General features: G+C 48.3%; 1 protein-coding gene across 1 annotated transcript in view; it reads left to right on the top strand.

Moving 5' to 3' along the window:
• DRGX (dorsal root ganglia homeobox) overlaps positions 1 to 19871 on the top strand; it is a 32947-nt gene that overhangs the window by 7418 nt on the left and 5658 nt on the right. Inside the window, exons 4-5 of the mRNA XM_017504717.2 lie at positions 1878 to 2056; positions 2145 to 2257. Of these exons, the coding sequence (XP_017360206.1) occupies positions 1878 to 2056; positions 2145 to 2257 (292 nt within the window). The remainder of the gene's footprint in view (positions 1 to 1877; positions 2057 to 2144; positions 2258 to 19871) is intronic.

Genomic DNA, 19871 nt, shown 5'->3' with positions numbered 1-19871 from the left:
CGAACTGTCAGTGCAAAGTCATTAAAATATGATAATGAAAAATAGCTCAATTAAATGTTGTTATAGCTGTGACCTTCATTCAATTAAGACGCAAGAAAGTGTCTGCATTTTGCTTTGCATTTAACTGCCCTAAATTTAGAATATAGATAAAATCATTATTCAATGATTGCTGATATGTGCAATTAAAAGCCAACTAAATTAGAAAAGAAAGAAAGAAGCCCAGTTAAAGGAGAATGAAAATTAAGAGATAAGGTGGGCCAGCCCCGCAGAGGGCTCCGTCTCAAGGACCCAGGCTTCTTTTGGGGCCAGTGTGCCGGCAGCCAGGGCAGGAGGAGAGGATACCCTGGGGAATTGATGGGAGGTCTCCTCAAGCATTTTTTTTTTTTTTTTTTGTAGCCAGGAATTATCTCCCAGGAGAGGAGGGAAGAGGTTTTGCTGAAAGGAGTAAACTGCAGCAGGATTTCACTGACCTCTGGAACCTCCTTGAACCTGGGTTGCCCGGCTTCCATGAGGCTGTCCTGCAAATACAGTTTTGGTTTCTAAGGCTTAGAGAGCCCTGCACTTGCCTCTAGGAAGGTGCTAAGGTCAAGGTGGATCACCAGTTTTTGTGTAACCTGAGGATGATGGAGAAGACATGAGCGCATGCCTACTGTGTGATGGATGGCTATGCATCCGGCCCTGTGCTCAGTGTTTTGCAGGCATGTCAATCTTCCTAGCAAGGCTTGTGGGGTGGCCACAGTTATTGCCTCAAACAGTTTGAATCACAGTCCCCAGCCAAGCCAGTAGGCTTCAAACTGTGGATCTGCCATTTACCACCTGGATGGCCTTAGGCAAGTTAATTAACCTCTCCGTACTTAATTTTCTCATCTGTAAAATGGGAAATGTAAGACTACTTACCTCATAGGGATGCAGTGGATACTAAACCAGATTTACTGAGGTCTCAAATTCTAAGCCACAGCTGACTCCAGAGTCAGTGTTTCTTTTTTCTTTCCTTCCCTCCTTCCTTTCCTTTCCTTTCCTTTCCTTTCCTTTCCTTTCCTTTCCTTTCCTTTCCTTTCCTTTCCTTTCCTTCCTTCCTTTCCTTTCTTCCTTTCTTTCTTCCTTCCTTTGTTCCTTCCCTCACTCCCTCCCTCCCTCGCCATTTCCTTCCTTCCTTCTTTCCTCCTTCTTTTTTTGGGTGTGTGATGGAGTCTCACTGTGTTGCCCAGGCTGCAGTGCACTGGTATGATCTCGGCTCACTGCAACCTCCACCTTCTGGGTTCAAGTGATTCCTCTGCCTCAGCCTCCTGAGTAGCTGGGATTACAGGCATGCACCACTACACCCTTGGTGTTTTTACAAAAAGAGATGAGCCACCATGCCTGGCCCAGAGTCAGTGTTTCTAATGGGTGCACTGGGCTGCTGATCATGAATATGTCATGATGTGTATCAAGATGATGTCATAGATAAGAGGCCAGACCAGACACACCTAGATACCCAGGGCTGCTGGAAGAGCGAGTGAATCTTCGTGATGAGGAAGCCTCGGGTCAGGTTTCAGAAGCTGCTTTGCTGATTACCCTCCAACTCCAGTAGGAAATACATTTCACATCAAATAAATGAACTTGCGTGTGACTCAACATTAATGATTTCCACAAGACAGCGCTTTTACCGTTACTATGGGCATTCAGATACTTCCTATTATTTAATGTTCATTAAAAAGTGCTTGTTCTAACCTCCTAAGGGATCTTCTGACCTCTGTGGGCCTGACACTGTAGTTCAGAGGGCATAGTGTGGAGAGGAGGCTGCAGGGTGAGCCGTGAGTGCTGGCACCAGGTCCAGGGTTCTGGGTCCCTCCTCCTGTCTGGTTTTCACTGGGTGTGTGTTTCCCTCGGGGACTCAGGTTTGGTTCCAGAACCGAAGGGCCAAATGGAGGAAGACGGAGAGAGGGGCCTCGGACCAGGAGCCAGGAGCCAAGGAGCCCATGGCGGAGGTGACGCCCCCTCCAGTGAGAAACATCAACTCCCCGCCCCCTGGGGACCAGGCCCGGAGCAAGAAGGAGGCACTGGAGGCCCAGCAGAGGTGAGGCTGTGGGACTCCAGGCTGGTGGGCCACGGGCAGCACTGCAGACACAGGGTGAGAACTCAACGTGATCTCCTTCCTTTGCCAGCCTGGGGCGAACAGTGGGTCCTGCAGGGCCTTTCTTCCCCTCCTGCTTGCCAGGGACTCTCCTGAACACGGCCACCTACGCCCAGGCCTTGTCCCATGTGGCCTCCCTCAAAGGTGAGTTTGGGCTTGGCTGGGCTGGCGGGCGCGAACTTGTGGGGTGGTGGAGGTTGTGTGACCGACCTGGGTCTCTGCTCAGCCATCCTTGCACGAGTGTGTGCAGCTTCCTCTCCTCCTGTCAGTCACAGCTGGGGCCACTGGTGCTGTCCAGTGCTATCTCAGTTGCTTCCTAAGCAGCCTGTGCATGGAGAGAATGTTCTAATCATCATTCCACCCACAAAGGACTGGTCCTAGAGGAGCCTGCCCCACCGTGACCTTCCACGTTTGCAGCTTCCTCCCACTCCCTGCCAACAAGGTTAGGTTCCAACCTGCAGCTTATGGGTGGGGCCTGGACAGGGCAATCGTCCCTGCTCCCAGCTCCCTCTCCATGTGTGCAGCCAGCCCACTTGCCTTCCCCAGGTCCCCTGAGGCCAGAGGTCTGAGCAGTTAGGATTTGTGGTTTTCCAGGATGTGCTCTCCTCTTGGTGGCTGTTGTCTCATCTGAAAGATGGAAATCTTTAGGGTTGTTTTGTTAGACTCAGAGACAGGAGACCCTGTGGGCCCTTGGGATTTCTGGAGCAGCCTTACCTGAATGGGCTCATCCAGTGTCTCTCAGATCCTGGCCCCAAGCCTATTTTTTCAGTGGCTGGGCTGCACAGCTATGTTGGCCAGAAACAAAGCTGGGCCCAGATTGGGTCTGAGGGAGTGAGTGTCAGGGGGCTGGTCTGTCACAGGGGGCCTAGGAGGTGGGTACACAGATGCAGGCTGTAGGCTTTTTTTCTGGTAATAGGAAGTAGGAGACATACCCTTAGGGTGTCCCCTGTTTGCTATGCTGAGGCTTGGGATTTTCCTGCCCCCAAGGAGGGTCCCTCTGCAACAGGTGGGACACACACACACACACACACACACACACACGCACATACACACACACATACACATATACACATACACACACACACATACACACACATACACATACACACACATACACATACACACACATACACACACACACACAGAGTGGCAATCTGTGTTGCAAAGGTGGTATCTGGAGACAGAAGGAGAATATGATGGAGTCTCCCTAGATAGTTTCCAGGAAGGAGTGGAGGGATTCTGGGTGTAGGGAACAGTATCTGCAAAGAGTTCCAGGTATGAGGAGGGCACCCATGGGAGAGTGCCCAAAGATAGGGTGAGGGTGCCCAGCAGGGGCCAGAGCTTGATGGCCCTGGATGCCAGGATCCTGAGTTAGATTCCATGGCAGGAGGTGGAGCCCTTTTGGCCTGGGGCTGCTTCTGAGTAGTCCAGGCAGCTGGGTGCATCCTCCAGCTCAGTTGGCTGATGTGAGTGGACAAGGCTTAGCTCAGTACCTGCTCCTGGTACTTCCTTCAGCTCTAGGGTCCAGGTGATCGGGGGACCACATAGAACCCCCCACTCTCCAACCCCATAGAACAACCTTGGGACATAGTAACAAGATACAGTGGGCTGCTCAGCGGCTACAGGGGTGGGGACAGCCAATTAGAAAGGGGACCCAGAAGGAGACTACCAGTGGGATGCTGGCATCATCCAAGGGGATGGACTTGGCAAAAGAGCAATCAATCCTATGTCTATGCAGCCCTGTCTGCTTTGGTGAGGGCCAGCTCTGCTCCTGAGAGTCACCTTCTCTTTTACAGTTGAGGTCGTTCACCCCACTCTGGCCCCATTAGTAGGCAGTGATTCTCATGGCATCTCTGATAGGCTGAGCTGATGAGGCCTACAGTGGCTGAAGGGGGCTTGAGGGCTAGACTGCAGCCAAGAGGATGGGGAGGTTGAGGGCAGTGCGCAAGAGGGAGACAGAGCTGGGCTTGTGGCTCCCACACCCTGGGGGTGCTCACAGCTCAGTGCCAACCCAGGACAGAGGCTGGTGTGGACAGGAGGGGGTAGCGCTGAACTGGATCAACCAGCCTGAGTGAACGTGGCCACACACATCTGTTCACCCTCTTCCTCTCCCCTCTGCCCCTTTCCTAAGCCCTTTCTCTGTGACCCCTGGAGCCTGCCCCATGCCTGCCTCACTGGAGATGGGCTTTCCCCTGTTGCTGCCTTTGCTGCCGGATCTTGGCTGGCGCAGGGCCCTGTGGAGGTGGCAGGAATCACAGTGTGCTCACCAAACTTGGACGTGTCTTTGTGCACTGCAGGGGCCCTGCAGGGGCAGCCAGTGAGTTCCCCTTCCTGACTAGTCAGGCTGATGGTGGGCGCTTGGGGCTGGGCGACACACAGTGTTTCCAGGGTCAGGCAGGTGAGGCATGAAGTGGGCGTGTGCAGGTGTTGTCCTTTTCCCTAGTTACAAATGAACTCTTGTTCCCTTTTCTTGAAACAGGAGGCCCTCTGGGTCTGTTTGTCATTTTCCCACTTCTGAGAGAGGCCTGGGTAGAAGGCATATGTCCCTACCACCAGAAGCAGCTATGCAAGGAGCCGTGCTGGGGGCACCCTGAGTTGGGTTGGACAGAGGCGGGCTGAGGGGCCTTTGCTCACGCAGGGGGTGGCCGTGGCTCAGCTAGATGACCATGGCTGCATAGGAATGTGGAGCCTGCATTGCCAGAACTGCTGCATTTTCCAGAGAAGCTGGAGATTTGTCTTTGTATTCGAAGTATTCCTGTCTTAGTTGGTTTAGGCTGCTATGACACAGTGCCCTATGCTGGGTGGCTTAGGTGCAGAAGAAGTTTATGTCTCACAGTGCTGGAGGCTGGAAGTCTGCGATCAGGTTGTCTGCAGGGTTGCGTTCTTGTGAGGGCCCTCTTCTGGGGCTGCAGACTGACGACTTCTCCTTGTGGAAAGGAAGCAAGCTCCTCTCAGGCCTCTTCTTAAGAGGGCACGTGTCCCATTCACGAGGGCTCCACCCTTATAGGCGATGTCCTCCCAAAGGCCCTGCCTCTGAAAGCCATCACAAGATTTCAACCTACGAATTTTGGAAGGGACACAAGCATTCAGTCCATAATAACTTCCATCTGTTAAATGTTGCCTCCAAGTCTTTGGGCCAAATTGGTAAGTCCTTGGTTGGACCTGCTGCAGCCCTGCCATTTTGTGACACCCCCCGGGTTGCAAGGGGCTCTCCATCCACCCCTCCCATCTGTGCTTTCTGAGTTCTCTCTGCATACCTGCCTCCTGCCCCTAGCAAAGCTCCCCTCCCTGGGCTCATCCTGACATCTTCCCTGTCCATGGCCCACTCCTGCCTGGCCTCTCCGAGTGGTGCGTTTTTAATCTTCAACAAGCTAAGTCATGTCGGAAAGGGAGGCAACTGAGCAATTATGGAAACTTCTCCTGTGCTCTACCAGGCAACCTCCCTTCTAATTCTCATGGAAGTGTGGTCAGGATTACAAGAAGAGGGGGTTCGTAGTTGTACAACCAGTGGGTAAAGCTGGGATCACTTATGTGGGTTGCGGCAACTTTGCATTCTAGAAGTACCGACTCCATTGTGGGACACCTCTGGAAGTGAGCTCTTCTGAGTTGCCAGTCCCTGGGGCTGCCTTGGAATCAGCAGGTCAGCACTGCCTCGCCCTTGGAGGTATCTGCCCCAGGGCCCTGGGTAGGAGGTATGTGCCTCTAACACCATCAGCTTCTAACCTCCCCAGGGTTCACTTCTCCCTGGGACCCCTCTCCAGCAGGTGGGACACAAACACACACACACACACACACACACACACACACACACATTGACAATCCGTGTTGCAAAGGTGGTTTCTGGAGACAGGAGAATTTGATAGAGTCTGCCTAGACAGTGTCCAGGAAGAAGGAGGAACAGCATTCCGGGGGTAGATAATAGCATATGCAAAGAGTTCCAGGGATGAGGAGGAGAAGCAGACCCCTCTGGAGAATGGCTGGTGTGTTGGGTGCCTATGGGAGAATGCCCAGAGATGGAGTAAGGGTGGAACATGTGTTACTTGGCTTGGAGCCAGCACAGCTTTCTGACCCTCGCAGCCCAGTCTCCTTTTCTTAGGTTTCCTCAGGCTGCAGAAATTAAGCACAGAGCCCATTCTAGGCCTGGGCAAGGAATGACCCCAATTTTTTAGGTCCTAGCTCAGTATGAGGAGCTCTGGGCTATGACACAGGCTCCCTCATCTTCCTGCATCCCCCAAGGTGGTTGGGCAGAGCTGTTGGCTGAACCAGTTATCTTTTTTCTTGGGCCTAAACACTGCTTCCTAGGGACTGCTAGCCAACTAGGGGACTGGAGCAGCATGCACGCTGGTGCTGGATGGCACCTGACTGAACTCTTTTATAAATGAGAAACCGAGGCTTGGGGAGGGGAAGTCACTTGGTCACACATCACTGATTTGGGTAGGTGTCCCCCTTGGGATGGAGGCTGCTGTGTTCGAGTTCCTAATGTGTCCTCCCCTCCCTATCTGGCACTACCAGATACCACTTTTTCATTCATTCTTCTGGATGAGCATGGCTGGTTGGGGACAATGAGAGGCCTTGGGCATCCCTCCTTGCTGCTCCCCAGCAAGTGAGGACAGTTGAAATTCTACTGAGGGAGGGACTGGACTTGCCCAGGACGACCAGAGAGGAGGACCAATGTGCGATGAGCCCTGAGGCCCCTTTCAGCTCAGACATCGAAATCACTTCTCCAAGCCCGTGGCAGCCTGCAACTCACCCAGAAGAAATGAATCAAACTTGTTTTCAGCTCCCAGACCCAAATCAGTGCTAGTCTCCTTCTCCAGGCTTTGTGGTCTTACTGGGATCATATAGCCCTGGATGGAAAACAGCAAATGTCTCTGGGTAGGCCATGGAGGTTCAGGCCCACCCCTAAATACCCTCTGAGTACTGCTCCCCTGTGATTGAGGATCCAAGCCAAGGATGTTCTGTGCTGCACCAGCCCCCAGCTAGAACATGAGGCCAATGCAGGGCTCCCAATGCCCCAGGGCAAGACCTGTCCTCCCAGCGAGCAATTGGAGCACTGCCGAGAGCATTATGTGTGGCTACAAATCAGAGGACTCTGAACTGGGGGCCTAGTCTTCTGGTTCTGGGTATCATTGTCGTGGATGTGAAGTCCTAGTCTTGCATATATTGAGAGAGCCTCCAGGAGTGTTCCTGGACTGGCTTAGGGGCTGTGGAGTTTGCTGAGTTCCTTTAAGTAGTGGTCCTTGAAATTCTTAGGTCCTTTAATGTAGTTTTATGGGTATTCATTTGCCCAAACATTCTTTGCCTTAGAAAGTGCTGTAAAAATGGGAGCACACTTGGAATCTGGGCACCACCAGAGGTAGGAAGGCAGACAGGGGTAGGTCAAGGGCTCTAAGTGCAGAGGCTTGTGCTCAGGGCCCCCCCAACACTGGCCTCCAGAGCACAGCACTGCAGGGCCATTGCCACACCTGCCTCCCACATGAGTGGGGTGGACAGGCTGGGCCTGGCAGCTCAGTGACATGCCCAGAACATCTCGGGGACTCCTTCCTTACCCAAGGGGAATGCCTGTGAAATACTCCACGGGGCATCTAGATCACACTTTTTACTCTTTAGATCACTGAGTGGGGAGAATGGCTCAGGAAATGGGAAGGGGAGAAGATCTTTTGCCACTTTTCTGAGCTGTGACACATAGAGGAGCCGGAGGCACAAAACCCTGGATTGTGATTTTCTTAGAAAATGAGACAGATTCATCTTCATGCTTTGGAAATCCTTGCTGAGGGCAGGGGTTTGGGACCCAGGGCAGCTAGAGGTCAGGGGAAGTCATGGTCAGGCTGGAGATGACCACTGTCCTTGTAAATCCCCATACTTCAGAACTGCCACAGCAGGAGGGCTGGGGCAGAAACCTGCCTGTGCCCTGCACCTCCACCGCATCATCATCCTGTGCTGGGGATTCTGAGGTTCTGCCAGTTGGGTTGGGTTGGGACAGCTGAGCCACTGCTCTGGGGCTGGTGTGCTGGGGATGCTAGGGCATCAGGGTCGGTTCTGGGGCGTGCGGGGCAGCACGTGCTTGAGAAAGATGTGGCTGCCAAGGTCAACAGGGCTGCTTGGGCCAGGGGGAGCCGGGCAGGGGTTGGAGGTGGAGTGTAGGAGACAGCGGCCCTTTTTGGGCAAGAGGTCCTGGACTCTCCAGTGAGGTGGCCAGGTGGAGCATCCACGGGTACAGATGTGGCAGGCTGTTACCACATGGGTTACTGGGTGGGGGCCTGGATGGCCATTGGGCTGCCTCATCAGGCAGTGAGGCAACAGGCCACCTCAAGGCAGAAAGCTGCCCACCAGGGACAGAGCCTGGTAATCAGAAACCAGGCTCTAGCGGAGATTTTCTCCTTTAATTCTGAGGCAGCTGACTAGCACAGCTAGTTTCCAGCAAGAACCTGCCTGGTGTGAACCGTGGTTATTCCATTTTCTAGCCACGCACATCTTGAGTAAATCACTGAAATGCTTGTTCATCAGCAGAATGGGGATCTTGTTCCTAATAGCACTCAGTTCGTAAGGCTGAATGAGGAGAACCCGAGCCAGAGCATTTGAGGCCCTCAGGACAGTGTGTAGCACGTGGGAGGTGACACTATCACTAACTATCATTGAACACCAATACTATTGTTGACCGGAGTCCACCATTCTCATGCCCAGCTGCAGTCCCTCTACCCCGTTCACTTTTAAAGGACCCAATAAAGTATCTTCTTCTCCAAAACTTCTCCCATTTATCTGACCTTTAATGCTACTGAAATTTGCCCTTTCCTCATGACCCTTTTTGTTCCAACTTTTGACCACGTTGAGATGTCCTTTGTAGGATTTCCTGGTCGGGGCTCCCTGGGGCTTCATGCAGTGATGTGCTTTGTCCTCTGGGATGGCCAGGCAGACTTGCTGGGCTCACTGTGGGTGTGTTTTATTTTATGGAAACTCTCAAATAAGAAGAGAGCAGGACCCTACTCCTGTGCAGGGAGGATTAACATGACAATAATGAGCATCCAGAGAAAATCTGTCCCAATACAAAGAATTTTCTTAGGCTGTCTTAGTGGCCAGGATTGCACTCACAATTCATTAATGCAGAGGAGGTTATTAATGGCCAGGGAGGCGCTTGGGTTTGTTCTTGGGAAGTGCTGGCCACAGGCTGGGTGGGAGCCGCTGGGGCTGGAGAGCCACAGTCAACGGAGGAGGTGCTCTCCCCGGTGCACTTAGCTGGGCTGCCTCCAACCTGTGATTCACAGAGCTGGGTGTGAGGTGGAACATAATTACAGCTGCCAGGGGAGAGCTTTCATAACTCACTGCATGCTCACAACACGGGAGTCACAGCCACCCCCCAGCACCAGGTAGGGCTGCCTGCCGAGCAGTGGCATCACAGCTGACCTTCCAAGATGGGAGGGGGCAGCCTGCCAGGCAAGGTGGACATGATGGGGACCCCTGTCCCCAGTGTGGTTCCCTAGAGTCAGGGCCCAAGGCCAGAGAATGGCGGCAGGACAATGGAGTAAGATCTGACTGCTTCTTGCCTTCTTCCTCATACCCTCTGGAGAGGTGACATGGTTCTAGCCAGTCGTAGGTAAGGTCCGGGCTGGGAGAAGTCTGGGGACAGGCAGACTGGAGTCTGGCCCCATCTTCCTTGCAAAGGCCCTGGATGCAGTGAGAACTGAAGGAGCTGCTATAGGTCACGTGCCCCGCGTGGTGCAGGCATACAGTGGCACTCACTAGATGCGAGCAACTGAGCAGCAGTCCTGGTCCTGCACTGAGTGTTTGAGGATGAAGGGAGGGATGTGCAGGGAGAGAGAGTGCAAGCAGAGGTCTGGCCATGGTCTTCCTAAGGGCAAGGCCCCTGCGTCAGCCAAGAATGTTTTGCTTTGCTTTGGCCTTTGCCCTTGGGCTTCCAGGCCAGGCCAAAGTGTCCAGCTTCTGACAGCTGCATTGGCAATAGCATTTGTCCACAAAGGCTGACCTCAGAGTCAGAAATGACCTCTTCCTCCTCTGAGGACCCCCGAAAACATCTTTCCCCTCTTCTTCTTTAATGATGCTTTCCTTTGTGTTGTGATTTAAAAAAAGTCATGATGCTTAAAAAAATTTAAAAATAATTTTTATAATGTTTTATTGTAAAATAGAATATTTATTAGAAAAATGCATGAAGCATGCACCTATGACTTCATTAATGGTGTCAAGCCCCCAAGTTATCTTGCTTGTACCCCACACTCCCAACTACAAGCGCCTTGTTTAGTGGGGAGTGGTGTCCTCCCCACTAAATACACCACTCTGTTGACTTTTACGATGACATAGCTTTACCACTGAAGTAGGCATTCTGAAACACTGTACAGGTTAGTGTCCCTTATCCACAGTGCTTGGACCAGAAGTTTCTGATTTTGGATGTTTGTTTTGATTTTAGAATGTTTGCATTTTACTTAGTGGCTGAGCATCCCGAATCTGAAAATCCTAAATCTGAAACACTCCAATGAACATTTTATCTGGGTGTCATGTTGGCAGACAAAAGTTTTAGATTTATAGCATTTCCAATTTTGGATTTTTTTTGGCTCAGCTTTTGTTTGCAAGATTTCTTGCAATTAGGTTTAGTCATAGATTCTTTATGATAGTGTATACACACAAGCATGTCTATAAAGACAGTTTGTCTATTCTTTTACAAATTTATTCTTTTCAATTTCTTTTACTTTCTGACTGTGCTGACTAGAACCTTTAGTACAGTATTGAATAGAAGTGGTGAAAACAGGCATCTGGTCTTATTCTAATTTTTTAAAGGTTTATTGAGACATAAATTCCGTTCCATACAATTCATCCATTAAAGTGTACAATTCAATAACTTTTAGTACATTGATCATTTGAGTGTTCACCATCACTACAGTCAATTTTAGGACATTTTCACTGCTCTGTAATCATCAGTCACTCTCCACTTTCTCCATTTTGCACAGCCCAGGGCAACCCTGTCTCTGCCCTCTGTTTCTGTAGACTGTGGACATCTCATATGAATGGAATCATACAATACACAGTGTGTGTGACCTGCTGTTGCTTTATTGATCTCATGAGGAAGCTCTCAGGGTTTCACAGTTGTGTTTGCTGCCTTTTTTTTTTAGTTACTGTTTTTCAAGTAAAGATATTTTCTTCTTGTCCTGGTTTTCTAAGAATTTTATCTTGATTATTGTTTTAAAAATCACTAATATTAATGAACGTTGAATTTCACCACTTCTGCAGCTGTTGAGCTCACTGCATGATTTTTCTTTCTCCATATATTAGTAGGATTAATTACATTGATTCGTTTTTTGAATGTTAAAACAACTGCACCTTCCTGAAACAGACCCAAATTAGATATGACAGGCTATCCTTTTTGCGTATTACTGAATTTGGTTTGCTAATGTTTTCTTTAGGGTGTTTGCAGCTATGATCATGAGGAGATTGGCCTGTGATTTTTTTTTTTCTTATAATCTCCATTCCAGGTTTTGGCTTGGTCTTACTTAACTGTGTTTGCCCCAAAAGTTAGTATAAAATAGCAACTGTCATGTTATCTCTCATTATTCTGAGGACTGGCTGGGCTCAGCTGGGCAGTTCTTCTGCTGCTTTTCCTTAAGATCTCCTGTGAGGTTGCAGTCAGATGGCAGCTGGGACTGGTGTATATAAGATGGCATTACTTAGGTGTCTGGGGCTTTGACAGAGATGCTGGGAGGCTGGAACCTCTCTCTCTTTCTCCACATGGTCTCTCCTATGATTAGCTTGAGGTAGGACTGAATGGTGATTGGGTACCAAGAGTGTAAAAGCAGAGAATGTCAGGCCTTTTTAAGGCTCACACCCAGAATGGGTACAGTGTCACTGTTGCCGCATCTACTGATTAAAACCAATTGCTGGGCCCTCCCAGACTCAGGCAGAGGGGACTGCACATGGGTATGAGTACTGGGAGGTGTGGTCCATTGAAGACTGGCTGCAGACACTAACTGCCACAGGTATCAAGGTTATGCTGGCCCCTGCCATGAGTTGGAGTGTTTGTTTTTGACCACCCATACTTCCAATTGTGACTATTTACACTTTAAGAGGACTAATCATATCCAACTCACCTCTGGATCCTTCTACCTACTTTTGCCTGAGCACAGAGTCTGGTGCAGAGTAGAATGTAATGCAGTTTGGGAAAAGAAGGAAAGAATGTGCTGCTCTGGGCCTTGGAGAAGGTCCTCTCTTAGGAGACTCCAAAGATATTGGCCCTGGCTCTGCACTGCTGGCCACTGCTGGACTCCAGAGATCTTAAGCCTCTCCTGTTTTTCATTCAGCACCCACTGAGCAACTATTGCCAGACTTTGAATCATAGGCTGAGCATCTAGCAATTAATTAGACTCATCCCTACCTGAAGGGTCTGGTGGGCTGAGGGGTGGGCTTGAAGAGACAGACAGATCCACCAAGAATCCTAGCTCAGGTGACAGACATGAACTCTCACAGAAGCAAGCAAAGGCGTACAAATTGTGGGGAAGCCCAAAGGAAAGAGGAACTTTCTACATAGAAAGAAGTCTTTCCAGAGGAGATGCCTGAGCTGTGCAGTGGGTGAGGGTCCCCCAGGCAGAGAGAAACATGAACACGGGGAAGGAGCCTGGCAGTGCTGCCTCCCTCTTGACACTGGGTCACCTTGGGGTGGATGCCAGGCTCCTCACTTGTGAAGCAAGGACTGTAATGGCCATACCTAATGATGTCCATGTATCTGGCACATCCAAATCCTCTTAAGTCCTGGTAATTTTTGTTAGAGTCATGATGTTGAGGCTAAGGAGTCACTTGGGATTTGAATAGGGCTTAAGTTTGGATCACTGAGGCAGAGGTTTCTGCTTCCTACAAGCATTTACTCTCCCATGGGAGAGTCTCCCAGTACCCAGGGCAAGGTGACTGGGGTTCATGATGTGTGGGCAGCACATAGGGCTCCAGGAAAGCAACACAGTATCCCAGGTCCTGTGGCTTGTTTCTGAGGATACAGGTATTTGGGGAGCAGAGGACTCAATGGACAGAAGTGGTCGTTCCTCATGGGGAAAGTGGCTGGGTCAACCCTGGCTCTCCATGCCTAGATGATGTCAGGAAGACAGGTGGAGAACCCAACACTTAAGATTTGTAAGGAATCTCCTTGATGAACATGCTACCACTGCTTCCACAGAATGTAGTGAGGGAAACTGAGGCCTGAATAAGAGATAGAGCTGTTTAAGGTCACATAACGTGAAGGTCAGAGGCACAACAATTCAGGGACCCGGATGTGCCACCTTCCAGCCCCCTACACCCTGTATTGATGCTGCTCCTTTGACAGGCACCTTCTGTCATCTTCTGGCTAGAAAAACTGCAACTCACTTTCCAGAAGCCATTTCCTATGGGTGCTGATGGGTTTGCCCTTCCTGTTAATCAATGGGGCCCTGGAGTGCACAGAGCTGAGCAGAAGGCTCTGGCTGATGCCAGAGGCAGCAGGAGAAGCAGCCTGCTCGTGTGGAGCTCTGGCTGCCACTGGAAGGAGGGAGGGTTGTGTGAATTGGCATCTGACTGCCAGGAACATGCGTCCCTGTGGCTGCTCTGGCTGTGCTGGGGGTCCTTGGATCTTGGAGTTGCTGTGATTATTTGTTTGACCCTGCAAAGACATCCAAGCAGAAATAGAACACGTGCACTGTCCCTGAGACTATATCACAGCACAAGGCTCTGGTTGGGCTGGTTGGCTGAGTTGATCCCCATCAATGAGTGTTTGCTGAATGAATAAGTAATTGTTGAGACAGAGGCCTTACACATAATAGGTGAAATCAGGGGAAGGGTGAGGTTTCGAGTTGATTCCACCAAAAACTCTTCCAAATTAGCCCAAGGATTTTGGCATTAATCAGATTGGGTAACTTTGTTAAGAATACAGTTTTTCTTTCTGAGGGGTATTGAGGAAGCTTAGAACCTGGGAGATGGCAATTTTGAGGAACTAAAATATGCCAAGTTGTTTAAAAAAGATTCTCCCTCCTTTTCTCCCTTCACCAAATATTCACCGAGTGTTTACTTTACCAAAATGGGACAGTTTTGTTCTGCAATCAGGGTTGTGAGAGTGGATCAGGATGGCACATACATCAAGTTTGTTAGGTAAGCTATGTGCAAAAACAAACACAGCTCATGATGAAAAGACAAGAAATAAACATAAAGCAAGAGCAGGAGAAAGTACTTCAGGAGTTCCATTAGTAGAAGACCATGTGTCCAAGGCATGAATTTGGTCTTGTTGTTTGTTTGATTATTGGTGACTGTACTTAAACACAGCAACTAAAGATATGCTTAAATATTGTAGGCATTACCATTTAAACTCTCCATGTGAACTATAAGGAACTGATGTTGTGACTCACAAAACGTTTATTAGTTCATTTATTTTACCATACGGTGAAAAGAAATAAATATGGTGTTTGCATTAGATGTCTCATAAATCCATGCATTCATTTCCCGTTCAGCTCTGTTAAACTAACCTGAACATTCAACAGGAAATCCGTGTGTGAGCACTCTCCTTGTCACCAGCATTGGAGTCCACATACCTTTATGATGAAAATGTGCTGCTGGCAGAGATGAGACAGAGCTAACTTAATTTTTCCTGTCAGTCTTGGTAGTAGATCAATTAAACTGTCAAGGAGATCAAATATTTCAGACTGTATTTATTACATTAAGTATTTATATTCAGGCCAAACCTTTAAAGCATGATGTCATATAGGAATGGAGGCTGATTAGATCAATTCAGCGGAATTTGCTTTAACTTAATGGAAATCAAATTGTGTGTTTTAATTTAGTGTCCAGGAGGCAGTAGTGTGTTCTCAGTCTGCATTTAAGGACCAGAGGACTCTTGCATAGATTTTTGTGATGGCACAAGTCTGCCGGGGGGAGGGAGGGAGTCATGGCCTTTTAGAGGGTTCATGGGGTGGGGTGGGCAGGAAGGGACTCACCGACTTCGGTCCATACAAAGGGGAGGGAAGATAGATAAATAGAAAGTTGCTGGTGAATCTCATGGCTGGCTCTCAGCCCCATGTTTGCTGTCAATACCCTGAGTGCAGACGGAGGCCATTAGCCATCATGGAGTCTTCTCTGGGTGGTGAAGACACGGGGTCTTTATTCCTTAGCAACCTGTGTGGGACTCTGTGCTAAAGGATAACATCTATCGCCATCATCCGAGTGAGAGGAGACAGGAAATCACAAACCCCAAGGAGGACACCCTTTCTATGACAGCAATACCTGTCAGTTTAGAAAGAGCAAAACATACAATAAAACAAAAATAAAAAAATTCATAACCTCAACACCCAGAACAAGCCACTGTGAGTATTTTGGTATTGGAACATTTAAAAATGTCATTTATGAATATATATATCTCCAATAAACATATATTTAATAACTTATAAATTAAAAAGTTTAAATTAAGAATTTAAATTTAAAATTTTTCTATTTCTAAATAAATTTATATTTGTATACATACAGCTATGATGCTAGATTGATGTGGTCTATGGCTACACATATACATATGTGTACTACATGCATGTACGTGTGTTACTATACTTGGATATGGAACATCTTAGTCCATTTGGGCTGCTATTACTAAATGCCATAAACCTGGGGGCTTATAAACAATGGAAATTTGTTTCCCACAACTCTGGAGTCTGGGAAGCCCAAGATCAAGGTGCTGGCAGACTCAGTGCCTTGTGAAGGCACTGGATTCATAGAGGGGGTCTTCTGGCTGGATTCTCATATGGCAGAAGAGGAAGATTCAGGGCAACTCTCTGGAGTCTCTTATGAAAGGACATTAGTCCCTGAGATCTCAGTGCTCATGACTTAATCATCTTCCAAAGGCCCCACCTCCCAATGCTGTCACCTTGAATTTCAACATATGAATTTTGGGGTGGGGGCACATCAACGTTTAGTCTATTGCACGTGTATGTATTATACATTCGAGTACATATTCCAGAATGAATATATGTTAACTAACTGATGACATTGTTTTTTTACTGTTCATTCACCTGTTTTTTAACTGTCCTATTTCATTAGTATCTTTTTTCATGGTACTAAGTATCCGCCTTTAATATATTTTTGTCGTAGTTGCAGTGTGTTCTGTATGAATATAACTTATTCAGCCAGTTCCCTATTATTGGGTCATTGGTTGATTCATGGTATTTTTGTTGAAGAAAGTGATTTCCTTAGTAGCTAACTTAATGTTTAGCCCATTCATAATAGCTTAGAAATTTTTTATCTTTAAATAATATTATTTGCTAATATTTTCTTTATTGTTCAAATTTTAGTGTTTGTGCTGCCGAAGCGAGCACTTGATAGCTTTTTGATAAATTACAAAAAAAAAATCTGCCACTTCTTTCTAGAGCCCCATGTCTAGCAATCAAGTAATTAAGGGGAGGTTTTGAAAGTTTGGCTTACTCTTCAAAATTCTCTTGGCAGAATAAATTACTCTACTTTTTGGCCAGATGAGAAGATTTCACCAAGGAACAAATACTGTGAAAAAGTGTGGGCTTGTGCTGAAGGCAGGGTGGGTACACAGCGCCAGTGAGCACTGTCACCACGTACACGCTATTTGCATATGTGTAGTGTTACGTGTGTGTGCGTGTGCACCGTTGTAGGTCCTGTGCCCATTGTGGTATCCTCTGGAAGATACTCAGGACCACTTGGGTTCTTCAGCTGGTCATAGAAATGAACTGGAAATTGGAATGAGCTGTGAATTATGACTTAGAATTGTCCGTTAATTTGTATGGGGTTGTGGAAATAATGGTTTGAGGATTAAATACCAGGTGCTTTATAGAATTTATCCCCGAAGTTTGTGTGTTAAGGTGCAAAAGCTGAAGCTTGGGAAGATGAAGGTGGGTCCCATGTCTGGTTAACAGTGGGGCCACGGGTCAGATTTCTTCTGACCACGTTCTTGTTCTGATTGCCTTCTTCTGCCCTGCCCAACTGCACCGGCCTTTCTGGCCCCAGAGACTTCCTATTGTCACTCGTTGATAGGATTTCCATAATGATGACTTGGTTTGGGGGTAGATCTTTTCTAAGTGTGTTTGTCACCTTATGATGTAATAAAGACGGGTGACTAGCTCCTCTCATGGCCAATTCAGTGGCTCCATGACTAGCAGTCACAGGCTTGGTGCAGTTTTCAAAGCCCTGTCAAACATCATGTCATGTGATCACAGTTGCAGCTATGATGGCTTCGGGCCATCCTAGGACACTGCTCTGCTTGCCTCTATGCAAATGCCTGTATGCAAATTTTGAATGTTTTGGGCTGTTTTACAAAATTTTGTCTCTTTTCTCTGTATTAACAACCTATGTGTCTACCACTAGTGGCCATATTTGTTTTTAGTTTGTGGCAGTCTTGGAAATCAGACAACTTACGTTAGAAATGCACTTTGTGCATAGGAGAATATTTAAGTATTTGGTGAGGGTCATGAGCACACTTCTTTTCTTCTTCTTCTTTTTCTTTTCTTTTTTTTTTTTTTTTCAAAACAGGGTCTTAGTCTATCATCCAGGCTGGAGCGCCGTGGCAAGACCTCAGCTCACTGTAACTCCGCCTCTTGGGCTCAAACGATCCTCCCACCTCAGCCTCCCTAGTACCTGGGACTACAGCTGAGTGCCACTGCACCTGGCTTTTTATTTATTTGTTTTTCAAGATGAAGTCTTCCTCTGCTGCCCAGGCTGGAGTGCAGTGGCACGATCTTGGCTCACTGCAACCTCAGCCTCCTGGGTTCAAACAATTCTCCTGCCTCAGCCTCCGGAGCAGCTGGGATTACAGGTGCACACCACCACACCTGGCTAATTTTTGCGTTTTTAGTAGAGACGGGGTTATACCATATTGGTCCGGCCGATCTTGAACTCCTGACCTCAGGTGATCCGTCTGCCTCAGCCTCCCAAAGTGCTGGGATCATAGGTGCCTGCCACCATGCCTGGCTAATTTTTTTTGTATATTTTGTAGAGACAGGGTTTTGCTGTGTTGCCCAGGGTGGTCTCAAACTCCTAGGCTCAAGCGATCCACCCACCTCAGCCTCCCAAAGTGCTGGGATTACAGGTGTGACCCACCATTCTCTGCCTCTGCTTGAGCACACTTTTCATGGCCAAAGTGCATGAGCTTTGGGTCTGGGTTTTCACTCAGTAACTATTTACTAATGAGTCACCCTGGGAACCCCAGAAGCTCCATCGTGTTATTTCAAGTTCTCAGTATTCAGGGTCCATGAAATTGTTTGTGCAGGCAGCATATTGGTACTGTCAGATCACTGAGAAATCAAGGGGCAGTTTTTGAAGAATCCCACTTGTGAAAATCATTTTTTCTCCTTTGCAAAAAATGGCTATAGAATTCAAGGAAGAATAGAATTCAAGGAAGATACTGGTTGTTGGACAATTTAACATGTATATGTGCCCAGATCACTGTAGTGTCTGTCCCCACCACTGCTTTTCTCTTTAGAGTGATGACAGAGGCATCTGTTGATGGGAGACATAAGGCAGAGTGCGACCGTCACACAAGAGAGAAGGACTTTACCCTCCCTTTTCTTGCAAGTTCTGCCTCTGTTAAGGATACCCACAACCCTGTGGGGTGGCAGTGACGTTACTGTGCAGTCGTATTGACCACATGCTCGATTGCTGAGCCATGTCTTCTTTGTGCAGTTGGATCTTTGGATGCAGATCACAGACTTTATACTTTTCCTTCTTAACCATCTCGCTAGATTTGTCCCGTTTGCTTTTAATCTTGTCTCTTACACAGATGGCCTCTCTCAGTCTTGCCCAGGCCTCTGTCCTAGATCCACACATCTTCCCAGTTCTCACTCACGTCTCAGCAGGGCCTGGGGAAGCCTCTTTGGCAGCCTCTGAGGACCTCCGTTCAGAAGGCCAGGTTTCATTTGCCACATTCCTGGGTGTGACTCTTCCCATGTTTGTGCGTCCACCTGTAGGCATCCACCCTCTTTGATGGATGCTTTCACTGCAGTCCAGGCTTGGGGTGCAGACAAGGAAAGGGAGCCATGGCTTTGTGTGCCCAAGGATTTTTTTTTTTTTTTTTTTTTTTTTTTTTTTTTTTTTTTTTTTTTTTTTTTTTTTTTTTTTTTTTTTTTTTTTTTTTGAGACAGAGTCTTACTCTTTCACCCAGACTGGAGTGTAGTGGAGCGATCTTGGCTTACCGCAACCTCCTCCTCCCAGGTTCAAGCAATTCTCCTGTCTCAGCCTCCCAAGTAGCTGAGACTACAGGCGCATACCACCACACCCGGCTAATTTTTATATTTTTAGTAGGAACAGGGTTTCACCATATTGGTCAGGCTGGTCTCGAACTCCTGACCTCAGGTGATCCACCCACCTCGGTCTTCCAAAGTGTTGGTATTACGGGCGTGAGCCACTGCACTCAGCCCCAAGGCTCTTGTTGGTCACTGTGCACCTATCAGGGCCAGCTGCCTGCTGAGGAACTCCCCCACACACCCACCACTGGGCAGGAGCTGGAGGGACTTGTGAAAACCCTGCGAACCTTCCTTAGGAAAAGGCCCAGCGGGTACGGTGGGTTGAAGGTGCCAGCCCCATGGATGTGAGGCTGGGTGTGGCTGGGTGAGTGTTTGGTGGCCTGAGGGGCTTTGGAGATTCTTGATCACTGCAGGATCCATAAAAACAGTCCCTGCTGCCCTGTGTGCACTTCATCTTCCTGGGCCACTTTGCCCTCAACTCCCCTCTGGCCAGTATACTTTTTTAAAAGAACGATCTTATTTTCTTTTTAATCGTGGTAAAATACACATAACACAAA

This window comes from Cebus imitator, unplaced genomic scaffold, assembly GCF_001604975.1.
Source record: "Cebus imitator isolate Cc_AM_T3 unplaced genomic scaffold, Cebus_imitator-1.0 Scaffold326, whole genome shotgun sequence".
Taxonomy (NCBI): Eukaryota; Metazoa; Chordata; class Mammalia; order Primates; family Cebidae; genus Cebus; species Cebus imitator.
The sequence above is the reverse complement of the archived record's forward strand: the minus strand, read 5'-3'. Positions and strand labels throughout refer to the sequence as shown.